Source organism: Urocitellus parryii, chromosome 8 (genome assembly GCF_045843805.1).
Source record: "Urocitellus parryii isolate mUroPar1 chromosome 8, mUroPar1.hap1, whole genome shotgun sequence".
Classification (NCBI taxonomy): domain Eukaryota; kingdom Metazoa; phylum Chordata; class Mammalia; order Rodentia; family Sciuridae; genus Urocitellus; species Urocitellus parryii.
This window is the reverse complement of record NC_135538.1, coordinates 6,940,349-6,953,000: the sequence shown is the minus strand read 5'-3', so window position 1 is coordinate 6,953,000 and position 12,652 is coordinate 6,940,349. Positions and strand designations below refer to the sequence as shown.

Genomic DNA, 12,652 nt, shown 5'->3' with positions numbered 1-12,652 from the left:
AAAGGTATAATATATGTTGTCATCTGTGTAATGACAGATTGTTTTATAAAGTACACAGACTTGGAAAGAAACATACTAAATTCATGATATTTATTGCCTCTGGGGAAGAAGGATAGAGAAATGAAGAGAGAGAAAGGAGAATTAACTTTCTGGTATCTTCTTACAGAAAAAATTTCTGAAACAATATGACCAAATATTAATATTTGTTGTTCTAGGTGATATTTGTTAGATTGTTTTTTGGCCTCCTAACTTTCTAACAGAAGCAATGAAAAAGAGACTGAAATAAACACTTTTCCGACAGGAGGCAGCAGATGCCAGCTCTGTGTGTTGGGAAGGAGTGTGGCAGGAACGAAGGTTCCCAAGGAAAAAGTGAAGAGAGGCCTCTGGCTGCAGTGATGAGAGGGCTGGAGGCTGGGGCAGCTGTAGGATCCAGAGCCAGGTGGCCCCTAGCGCTGCATGTGGGAGTGCTTGAGTTAGAGTGCATAACGTGTATCGAGAAAGAAGTGTAAGAATTCAATTTTGAAGTGTGAAATTGGAGGGACATAGGGTGGGTCACCGAGAGTGACTGCTGGGGCCAGATAGTGTGGCCAGGTGAATTGTGAAGACTGGATCCAGTAAGAGCTTGCTTCTTAAGTTGGCCTGTGAGCATTGACAGCCTTTGGGATTGACTCTGATAAGGGGAGAGATGAACATTTATGCGTGTGTGTGCACATACCCATGTGTGCAGAGGGAAAGTCTGTGCTAGGAATTGTGCTGATTTCAGGAAGAGATGGGTGTCACGATGCAGATTTTGAAATGAGGGGGAACAGCAGCTCATTGTAAAGAAGGCGGGGAGTATATGTGCACATTTGCATTTTTGGTGTCAGGAGGCTGAGAGATTTTATGTCTAATGACTTCTGGCTTTTAAAATTATTTTTTTAGTTGTTGATGCACTGTTATTTTTATTTATGTGTATGTGGTGCTGAGGATCAAACCCAGTGCCTCCTATAGCCAGGCAAGTGCTCTGCCACTGAGCCTCAACCCCAACCCCCTGTTCTTTTTTCAAGAGAGATGAGCTCCTCTGCTAAGAATGGGGGCGACAGTATTAATGGGTTGAGGAAACGGAGGAGTTTTAAATGATGGTTGTAGAGAGACGAAAAATGAGTAGTGAAATCAATACGATCTCCAGGAATGCTGGATGTCATATGGTGGGCGATTGTGATTGAGCAGAACAGTGAGACTTCCTGACAGGTGGCTTCCTGGTGGCTCTCAGCTTCTAAGTGTGGACACAGGGAATGGCCCAGCTATGCTTTGGCTGGCAGTGAGATGAAAAGCAGTGATGGGACTTCAGCATACTGACGAGTGGTGTTGAGGGGTGGGCCTGTGGGAGCAGCTGACAAGGAGAGTGGACCCAGGAAGGGGGGGTTGTGAGCTGGAGAAGGACCGGGCTCTGTGGACTCTGGTGGCTAGTGAGCTTGGCAGGAAGTTGTGTTAGTGAGTGAACAAATGAACTGAAGGAGGGGAGGAGGCAGGGCCTCAGAGTGTTGGCTTGGTCCTGGGAGGTTGGGCAGTTCTGGTGTGAGACACAGGAGGCCCTGTTGGAGGAGGAGGAAGCCAGGGGGCTGAACTGAAGCAGAGGCGAAGTCACAGCGTGGTGCTGAGCCTGATCAGGGTGGGGACTAGGAAGTTCAGGCCAGAGCTGACAGACAGGTCTGAAGCGGACAGATTGGAAGTCGGTGATGACAGGTGAAGACGGAATTGATGGTACAGCTGGAACCTAAACCTTCAAGGGGCAGAGTCTTTCTTTTGTTGAGCTTTTTAAGTGAGAAGGTGGAAGAGTAGTGGGTTGAAAGTAGCAGTGAGGAAGCGTGAAAAAACTGAACTTGAAGGTAGAGAAAGAATCCTGGGAACTCCTAAGTGCAGGAGGCAAGTCACCTTCAGCAGTCGAGAGCAACGTGGCATCTGGGCATCAGGCCTCATGGCAATGTCCCACTCAGTGTCAGAAGGTGTCCTGAGGGAGAGAGTGTGTGATTCGGGTGTGTTCTTGAGGTCAGAACATCCTCTGTGAGCCTGTCTTGAGAAAAACTGCTTGTAGGTAAAACTCTCCCATCCAGCAGCTAAGTCAAAGGAGGGCTGAGGCCTTGCGGGCTGCCGCAGTACAAGTGGTGGTGGGCACAGACCCACTTCAGGACAACTGATAGTCTGGTCATACATCTTAAGTTGTCTAATGAACCTTGGGAAATTAGGCCACACAAATCTGGGCATCAGGTAGGTCCGCCTCAGTGCACACCTGCCCCCAGCTAAAAAGAACAGTGAAACCAGCAAAGATCCTACTCTCCTACGGGAACCACAGTCACGTTTGTTCATCATGAAGCTTTCTTTTTAAAAATTTTTTTATTGATTATATTATAAAAATATGTAACAGTAGGATTTGTGTTTCATATATTTGTATGTGAATACAACATACTTTAATAAATTTATTCCCAATACCATAACGAACATTTCTAAGTGCTGTTTTCCCTATTGTACTTTCCTGTACATTGTGAATTTTTTAGTTATTAGGCATGTAAAGGGATGTGGATGATGTGTGAAGTTGCTGAAGAGTTATACAGTTTTAAAAACGATCTACCCTAGACCTTAGCTGATGTGGCAAAGACCTCGCCTCTGTGTCACATGCTTTCCACAGTCCCTTTTGACATGCCTGTCTGATTCGTATCTTTTATGTTAATAGAAGTGAAGATGTGGATTGCTGAATTTACTCTCAAATATCTCCTTTTATATTTTTGTATTTTAAGGTATATTTTGATTACATGAGAAGCTGGATCCAAATGCTACAGCAATTACCTCAAGCATCCCATAGTTTAAAAAATCTGTTAGAAGAAGAATGGAATTTCACCAAAGAAATAACTCATTACATACGGGGAGGAGAGGCACAGGCTGGAAAACTCTTCTGGTAGGAATCTTTCTGCTTCACAGTATGGCTTCTTTCCTTTCTCACTCTTCTCTTTCACACGTTTGAATATTCAGTTACTTGAAAATTATAATCATTCATACCTGTAATGTACCTGCCCCTCTCCCAAGTTTTGAATAGTGGTGCTCAACCAGAGTCGATTTTGACCCTTGGGGACATTTGGCAATATGAAGACATTTTTGATTGTCACATTTGGAGGACATAATACTGGCACCTGGTGGGCAGAAGCCGGGTTGGACATCCTGCACTGCACAGGACGGGCCCCACAGCAGGCAGTTATCCACCCAAAGTATCCATTTAAAACCTGAGAAATTCTGCTTTAGGGTAAACCCTCTTTTTTTGTCTTGTTATATCATTTTAATAAAAGGAAGGAAGTGCTCCAAGGGTAGAATAGACCTGGGTGTTTCAGTTGTGGTGGGGACAGTCAGAACTTACGTATTTCCACTGACAGTTTTTTGGTAATTTAGCCTAATCACATGTCTCTTCATAACTGGTTTACGCTTAATGAAAGCATATAGACAGAAACCAGGACGGTCTGCAGGAGGGAGCACAGCACTGGTCTGTTGTAGGAATGCGTTTCCTCCTGGGTCAGGCCCACACTGTTGAGCCCAGGCTTCAGTTCAGAGGACTCTGCCAGTGGCCACTCCAGTCTGACTTGCTTTGACTCAGGTGAGATCGGGACTCTCCTGTGCTCTGGACCCTGTCGGTCCCATTGCTCATATATTGGTATTTCTTCTGCTTCTTTTCATAAGTCACGTACACCCTCGCTCCTTCCTGTCATGCTCTAGCCCCTCAACTTCCATGTCAGGTGTGCTTCTGACTCCAGCTCCTGGCTGATCTGGACTCCACTCATCTCTGTCCCATCTGGATGTCTCAGAATCTTTTATCCCCTTTTCTGCCTGGATTGTCAGGTCTTCTTACATCCCGTTTTATTCTGAGCAGTGAACTTGCTCTTGTCTCCTCGCTCCTGGGCTTCAGGCTGTGGTCCCCAGGCAGGCTTTCCCATAGTCGGCCTTCTTAAAAAAGGCTCTCCTCGTTGTTTTCAGCATCACTGCCCCCCCAGTCCCCCTCCCACTTTATTTCCTTTAATTGTGCTTTGCTTATAACTTATGTTATATTTTGTATTTTCTGCTTGTAGTTGCTGTTTCCAGTCTATCAAGCTTTGTTGAAGAAAATTTTGAATAGGTTCCTGCTAGTTACACTAGAAACATGTAATTTTCACTGCACCCTCATTTCTTTCTTTCAGCATTTGTATCTTTGTCTTCTGCTTGTCCTTCAGATGCTCTGAGTCCAGGCTGTGGCTATTGCCTCCCACTCCTTATTCTGAGAGGCTCCTTGTCCTCCCTGCTGCCCCTTGTGTGGACTGCCCATCTCAGGATCCCAGGTCTCCAGTCCACTGCATCTGCCGTACTGGAGCCACAGCTTCTGCTCTGCCGTCCGCCCTCACTTATTTCTTGAACATATGCTGCTTCTGGTCCTTTTGGCTGGCCCTGAGAACACATGCAGAATTAGACCTCTGCTCACACTCCTGCCCCTGCTCTTCTTGAGCTGGCATTGTTCACATGTCAGGGCAGTACCCTCTAAATCACCTCCCTATTCTGCCTGCACCTCACCAGAATCAGATGGACCTTGTTACGTGGCACAGCAGGCCATCTCTGAACACTCCCGTGGCTCCCTGTCTAGTGAGAATGCCTGGACAGTGGCCTTTGGGGCTGGCCACAGTCTGCCTTCTTACTGACGGACCTTGGCCCTCATCTCCTCCTAGACTCTGCCTCCTGCATGTCCAACCTGAGCTACCTTCTGTTCTCATAGGCTGGGCTTGGCTCTTGCCAGCGCCCTTTGCAGTTGCTGGTCCCCTTCCATGGACTGCTCTTCCAGATATTTTCATGATTCATTTCCCCACTTGCTTCAGGTCTTTGTTCAAATGTTACCTTCTCAGCCTATTTTAAATCAAAGTTTCTACCCATAAGGACTCCTTAGCTTTTTTCTCTCTCCAAAGCACTGATTATTAATCTGAAATACTGTATATTTTATTTTTTATCTTTCTCCACTGGAGGGCTGTTTTTCTGTTTTGTTTACTCCTTCTTAATAAATAATAGGCATTCAGTCACTGTTGAGCAAAACCACCCTGGATATTCTTGTATGATATTCTTTTTAAAAGCATGTGTCTATCAGATCTTTTCCTACTTAGATTTTTGGTACCCACTTACTTGTCCAACAAATGATCAAGTAAAGTAGTGTGACATCCAAGGCTCTTCCCAGCATGGCCCCATTTACTGTCCCAGACTTACTTTGACCCTTGGTGGCATGAGCAGCCTCTGCTCCTCTTGGCTGGGGCGGTTTCCTTTTCACTAACATGCCTCTGCTTGACACATCTCCATGCGTGATCCTGCTTGTTGTTCTTCCTGAACTGGCTTCCCCCTTTCTGTCCTCCTGACAGACCCCCTCTTTCTGCTCTTCTCCTTGTTAATATTAGACACTTGTGCAAGGTGGTTGCAGGGCTTTCTGGCCATGAAACAGCTTTGTGTTCAGCTGGGTTTGATCCTTCTCTAACAGCAACCCTTGCACTTGCCATCCACCATATCTACTACGAGTCCTGTGCCTCCCTGCCTTCTTTTACTAGGTGCCTTTTCTTGAACAGTATTGAGGTCATTAGACAGTTGTTGAAGTTTTATTATATTCATTTAGATTTTTTTGACTACTGGGTGTTCATTTTAACATTAGTGTTTAGATGGTGTGTTCAATGAGAAGGATCAGCTATATAGAGTATTTCATGTTTGTCGGCTAATTGTGAGGGAAATTCAAAAAACAGTTGCATTGAAGTAATTCATTTTGCTTTTGTATCCCATCATTTAGTTTGACATTTTGTATCATTTCGTAACATTTTGTAACATTTGTTTAAGATGGAAATAACATTTGTGTAATAATCACACAGCCACTAGGAATATAACATAAGGCTGGGTGTGGTAGCTCACGACTGTTGGCTTCGGAGGCTGAGGCAGGAGGATCACAAGTTCAAGACCAGCCTCAGCAACTTGGCAAGGTCCTTAGCAACTTCGTGAGGCCCTGCCAAACTAAAGAAGGCTGGGGATGTGACTCAGTGGTTAAGCACCCCTGGGTTCAATCCCTGGAAACAACAACCAAAAAAGATTATAAAATTTTATGGTTTGTGATGAAATGATGGGGTAATAAAACAAAGATGGGTATGTGTTATAATTTAACTTTTTACTTTTTCACAATAATCATTATTTTATATTAGAAGAAAAATTCTCATTGTTGAGTTTTAAGTTATTGTAGTAGTAGCTGAGCCTTTTAGTTTTAGGAAGATTTTTCTTCCCAGTTTTATTCTTGTTATTTTTGTTCCCTTAGTGACATCGCAGGGATGCTGCTGAAATCCACAGGGAGCTTTCTGGAATTTGGCTTGCAGGAGAGCTGTGCCGAGTTTTGGACCAGTGCTGACGACAGCAGTGCCTCAGATGAAATAAGGTTGGAGCTGTGCTCCTTCCTGCTCCATTTCTCCTCTCAGTTCTGCTGTCAGTGCTGAGCCTGCGGGAGCCTCGTCCAGACCCAGATGTGTTGGGCTGGAGAAGTTTGGGCAATAGACTTAGCGGGACTTGCTTCTTACTGTCATGTCTTTTTATGTCTCTTAGTTATGGTTTCATGTGATAAATTTTTTGAAAGTGAATTTAAGAGTTTATTTCACATAATGAAAATAATACCTTTAGAGTAAAGGATAAAGTTGACTAAAAATGAGTAGAATCAGTGATCTCCATCCACAATTTCTGGAATGTCTTTAATTAGATGTTATGTTTCTGTCTTTTGAAACTTCTGTAGCAGTGCATGGTATGTGTTAATGATAGTTGATAAATTTAGCTTCTCCTTTCTACTGAACTTTAAGCTTAAATATATGAAATCATGGTTTACTCCCCTGTTGAATTTCCTCCAGTTCTATGCAGATGCTATTTGTGATGAACCATTGAAATAGCTATTTGTGGCATATATTTCTGCCATAGAGCCGTTTTGTGGCCGTGTATCAGTCATATGTAATTCAGTCTTAGCTAATGCTCAAATGAAACTGGCTCTCCAGAACTAGAATGTTTTCTGTCTCTCACCACCCAAAGTTTGATGCAAAACACGTTTTGGGTTTCAAAATACCTGGGATGTTTCTATGCCAAGGTTAAAGAAAGGGGTTCCCACACACGTTCTCACCTGGGGAAACCAAATTGAGTAGTTGAGAAATAGAATGCGTCAGTTTATAGGTCTTGTAGTTTTGAGATCTAATATCATAGATTTTAAATGAACATAAGAGTTCAAGGTGACAGATTTTGAACTAAAGAACATTTTATGATGCTCTAGTTGTTCACTAGGGATGGATTTAATAGGAGCTTTATGCACAGTGGTGCATTGAAACTGGCTTGCCTCAATTGACTGTGCACATCTCTCCCCAAGCACTTGCTCTGTGGAGTCTCACTGCTGCCTTGAGATCCTCCACAGTGGGAGCATTACACCTCACAGATGGACATGTATTACATGCCACCATGCTTTTGCAGAGCCAGTTGTTAGGCATTTACCAGACTGTGCTTATCTCAAACTCCAAGAAATTATCAATGAAACCTTTAGGAATTTGACCTATTGTTACTTGAAGGTATCCTGCATATATTTAAAGGACATGAGTACTTCCTATAAAACTGAGGAGTGGGCTGGGATGTAGCTTAGAGTTGGAGTGCTTGCCCAGGATTGAATCAGGAGCTGCACACATGCACATCCAGAAAACCAAACCGAGTAGCCAGCTTCTCCATATTATGTATACGTTCACAGTAATGGCTTGCTCCCATTGAAAACACCTGTAGTCTTTGTTACTGTGACTTGGGATTTGCTTCATCTTTGTTGTTCATGCTGTTGTTTCTGGGGCACACCTGATGGCTTCTGACCCGGCTTTGATCTGCTGGCAGGAGGTCTGTTATAGAGATCAGTCGGGCACTCAAGGAGCTTTTCCACGAAGCCAGAGAAAGAGCCTCAAAAGCACTTGGATTTGCTAAAATGTTGAGGAAGGTGAGTTTGCAAACCTGACTACTTACCTTTATTTTTTTTTTTTAATTTTTTCTTTTATCTTACTTTTAAGAAAGCTAATACTAAAGAAGTTTCTTTGTAACTGATCCTAGGACCTGGAAATAGCAGCAGAATTTATTCTCTCAGCACCGGTTAGAAACCTACTAGATGTTCTAAAAGCAAAACAGTACGTGAAGGTAAATAAGTATACTTGAAATACTTTGCCTTTCATTCTTTTTTCTAAAATAGGCATACTTTTACAGAAAGGTCCAGATAATGAATATTTTAGGCTTTGGAGGCCATACATTCACCTCATTATAGAACTGCCCCATAGTTTCCCATTGAAAATTAGAAAAATACTTTTTATTTGACTTAACATATCTTAAGAATGCAGATAAGTAATCAAATATTTACACATACTACTTGGTTAAAATAATGTACATGAAAAGATAATCTTGATTTTTAATAGTGGCTTTTTCACCCTCACATTTCCTGAAGCAGTTTGAAGTTTTTACATGGGTCTTTGATGTTGGTGTCCGGGTTATCACTAGAACCACTTTCTGAGTCACCATCTTTACTTCCCTTTGCTTGAGATTTAGTACTTTGGGATCTGTATATGTTATTGTCACTGGAAATGTTATGCCACACCCAGGGATGTGTCGCCTAGGGAGGGATGTGTGGCCCATACAGCACCACATTATTGTCCCTTGTTAAAATGATGGGTGATGTTGACCCCCAGCAGAACATCAGGTGACTTGAAAAGCCTCACACACCAGTGCTGACTGAAGTTGTTCCATTCCCTCCCAGGAGTACTTTGTGGTTGAAAATGGAACAATAAAAAGATGTCCCATAACTGGAGAGACTGCAAGAACCTCCCCCAGTCCATTCCCAGACTTTCTCTTTACGTCACTTTGACCTCAGTTGCTTGCTGTTCCCCATACTGCTCACATTCTTGTCTTTCCCAAATCCTGACCCACCTGCTTTTGTTTTTCTTTTTAAATAACAGATTTCTGTAAATGCATAAGCCTGGATCATTTCTTTTCTAGGTACAGATTCCTGGCTTGGAGAACTTACAAGTGTTTGTTCCGGACTCTCTGGCTGAGGAGAAGAGCATCGTCTTGCAGTTGCTCAATGCTGCTGCAGGGAAGGACTGTGCAAAGGACCCAGATGACGTGCTCATGGATGCCTACCTGCTTCTGACCAAACCCAGTGACCGGGCCCGGGACTCAGATGGTGGCTGGGGCACCTGGGACGCACAGCCTGTTAAGCTAGTGCCTCAGGTGGAGACCGTGGATACCCTGAGAAGTATGCAGGTCAGTCTCACTCCAGGTCCCATGTCCACTCGCTGGGCCCCCACCTTCCAGCTACTTTATTTACTTAAAATGCTTTCAGAAAAATGAATTTTTTCTAGCCTGTGATGGATTTACTGCCCTGGTTAGCTCAAGAATATGCATCCCAAAAGAGTGCTTCAATGTTCTACTGGTAATTTTCAGCATAATTTGTACTAAAATGTTATAGTAAATTCTATAATTATGTTACATTATACTGGAATATTTGAAATGATACATCTGTTTTATTTATTCCTTTCCTTAGTTCAGGTAGTTAGGTCTAGAGACCCAAGTCTTAAAGAATTATCTCAGTAATTTAATTTCTAATTCTAGAAATTCAGGTACCCTAAGGATTCTGGCTTACTGATTATTTAGTTATTTTTATAGCAATGGCTATTCCTGCTCATATAATAAGGATCCCAGTCAGTTTATATACTCACTGATTTTAACTGTAAGGACTTCCCATGTTACCTGAGTCCAGTTTAGGGATAGAGATGGGAGTGTCCATGTGCGTCTTAGTCAGCCTGACTAGAACCCAGGCACTTGGGTTATGCCTCCCTCCGGCCCATAGACCTGCGCTGTCTCCCCAGGTGAGGGGATGGTGCAGGCTGCCCACTCATTTAAGCCAGGAGCATGACAGGTAATATAAATCTAGCTCCCCACTTGCAGTTAATCACTAGCCCCGACACACCAGAAGTGTATCCAGCAAGTAATGCTTTCCCTGCCTCCTCAGGGCTACTGTCAAGGTCAGAAAGTCACCATCCCTTTCCTGAGTGGTTATAGTTTCTTTTAGTTTTCCTCCTTTCAGCCTCACTGTTGTTCTTCAGTTCTGTATTGGTTGGTTGTTTTGGAACTTTGAGAATGATGGTTGTAACAGTGAACTTCAAATACTGCAGTGACTATTTCTGTTACACACACAAAATAATAATAATAATACAGTTTTGATCTCTTAAATGATTCACACAAGCCCCCTTATCTGATCCTGGTCCTATTCCTGCATTTTCCACCTTGACATGCTGCTCCAGAGCCCATGCTCACACCCCCACACTCCACACTACACCAGCAGTGTGGACTCCTGGGAGGTCTAGCTATGTCAACACTGCAGGCCTGCGTAGTGCGGTGGGTTCTTCTCCACTGTGCGGGAAAACCTGGACGTCATTGCCCACCGCAGAGCGTTGCTCTATGAGAGCAACTTTGCTTGCCTTGACGCTCTGGTCAGGTGGTTGTTGACCCGGTGGCCGTGGGGTTGACATTGCTTTTGGATGAGGTTTGAACTAGAGTGGGAAAGCAGCCTTTGGTCTTTGTCATACTCTGTGTCTGATTTCCCTCATAGGTGGACAATCTTTTACTAGTTGTCATGCAGTCAGCTCATCTCACGATGCATAGAAAATCCTTCCAGCAGTCCATTGAGGGGCTTATGACTCTACGCCAGGAACAAACGTCCAGTCAGCCAGTCATTGCCAGAGCTTTGCAGCAGCTCAAGGTACTGCGCCTCCTCTCCCTTCCCCGGCTCTGATGACTACCTTTGGGCATGCTGCTGTGGAAGAGTCGAAAGACGTGACATAATGTTATTTGGGGAACAGGAGCTCTGAAGTTGCCCTCCATTCTCCCTCCCTCCCCAATACACACTTTTCCTCATATTAAGCCTTTCTGGAACTGAGGAAATTTATAATTGGAAAGGAGTGAAAATCGAGCAGTTAAGTGAATTCATAATGGTCACATGGCTGAGTAGCAAAGTTGAAGCTGGACTCTAGGTCTCTTCATTCCTAATGTACATTAATTTCTCTTTTAGCAATTTCCAGGATTTACTACCAGAGTTCCATATCAATGATATGTAATCTAAAGGAATATTTATTTATTTCTTTGTTTAACAAAAGATTTAGCCATCCCAAGGACGCAGTGGCACATGCCTATAATCCCAGCAGCTTGGGAGGCTGAGATAGGAGGATCAAAGCCAGCCTCAGCAACAGCAAGACACTAAACAACCCAGTGAGACCCTGTCTCTAAATAAAATGCAGAATAGGACTGGGGAGGTGGCTCAGTTCAAGTGCCCCAAGTTCAATCCCCAGTAACCCCTCTCCCTCAAAAAGGAACAAATGATTCAGCCAAATTAACTATAATAGGGAAAATAATCAGTTGTACATGGGCACAAAGGCCTTCAGAGTGTCTGACAAGCCAGAGCCTATATTCTTTTCCCATTTTTTTCTGTTTTCATCACTTTCTATTTTGTACGCATTTATCAGTCCTGGTGGTTGATATACAGAAATACTGAAGCCACCAGCACCTATTCAAAGACTAGATTGTAATTAGGCATTATCATTTTATTTTTTTTTTATTTTTATTTTTTTTAAAGAGAGAGTGAGAGAGAGGAGAGAGAGAGAGAAAGAGAGAGAATTTTTTTTTTTTAATATTTATTTTTTAGTTCTCGGCGGACACAACATCTTTGTTGGTATGTGGTGCTGAGGATCCAACCCGGGCCGCACGCATGCCAGGCGAGCGCGCTACCACCTGAGCCACATCCCCAGCCCCAGGCATTATCATTTTAAGTGGATTTTTTTCCTTTTGTGTTTTATAAAATATTAAAGAATGCCAAGTACAAATAAAAATGAAAATAATATAATTCCCTCTGTATTCAGTGATTTCTTTTGCTAACTAAAAGTGATTGTAATGTGTTGTGGTAGTTAATGTCTGTGTGATGATGAATGTAGCATTCCTTTTTAAATGCTGTAAGTAATGTATGATTTGCTTCATTTTGTGTCCATCGTGACTTTGCACTCTTCAGAATGACGCACTAGAGCTCTGCAACAGAATAAGTGATGCCATTGACCGAGTAGACCACATGTTCACCTCCGAGTTTGATGCCGAAGTTGATGAATCTGAATCTGTCACCTTGCAGCAGTATTACCGAGAAGCAATGATTCAGGGGTACAATTTTGGGTTCGAGGTAGGTAAAATAAGAGGAACAATGTAGTACACTTTAGTAACTGCTTTGTAAGTTACTTACAGAAGTATTAAGACTCATTCAACAACAAACTTTATTTGTTGTAATCATAGTTTAGCCAAGAATATTACTGTACGTTGCTGCCAAATATTGGAAATTTTAGTTGACTTTTAAGTTGTTAGATAATTGCCTGGTTTTTATTTTGTATTAACAGCTTTCTAGTACATTTTAATGTTAAGAGATGTTTAATATCATAAACACATACTTCTTAATATAAGCTTATGAATAAAGCCTTTATGATACTGCATTTTTAGACACTAATTCTTCATGCAGTTCAGAATATAAAGATTTAATTGGATTTTACTTTTTGGTTTTAGATAATGA

General features: G+C 42.7%; 1 protein-coding gene across 4 annotated transcripts in view; it reads left to right on the top strand.

The window, feature by feature from the left end:
* Positions 1-12,652, top strand: part of Map3k4 (mitogen-activated protein kinase kinase kinase 4) — a 106,971-nt gene that overhangs the window by 71,693 nt on the left and 22,626 nt on the right. For all 4 annotated transcript variants that reach the window (XM_026393139.2, XM_026393140.2, XM_026393141.2 and 1 more), the window contains exons 6-12: positions 2,775-2,932; positions 6,320-6,436; positions 7,903-8,002; positions 8,113-8,196; positions 9,046-9,312; positions 10,661-10,810; positions 12,110-12,271. In XM_026393139.2, the coding sequence (XP_026248924.1) occupies positions 2,775-2,932; positions 6,320-6,436; positions 7,903-8,002; positions 8,113-8,196; positions 9,046-9,312; positions 10,661-10,810; positions 12,110-12,271 (1,038 nt within the window). The remainder of the gene's footprint in view (positions 1-2,774; positions 2,933-6,319; positions 6,437-7,902; positions 8,003-8,112; positions 8,197-9,045; positions 9,313-10,660; positions 10,811-12,109; positions 12,272-12,652) is intronic.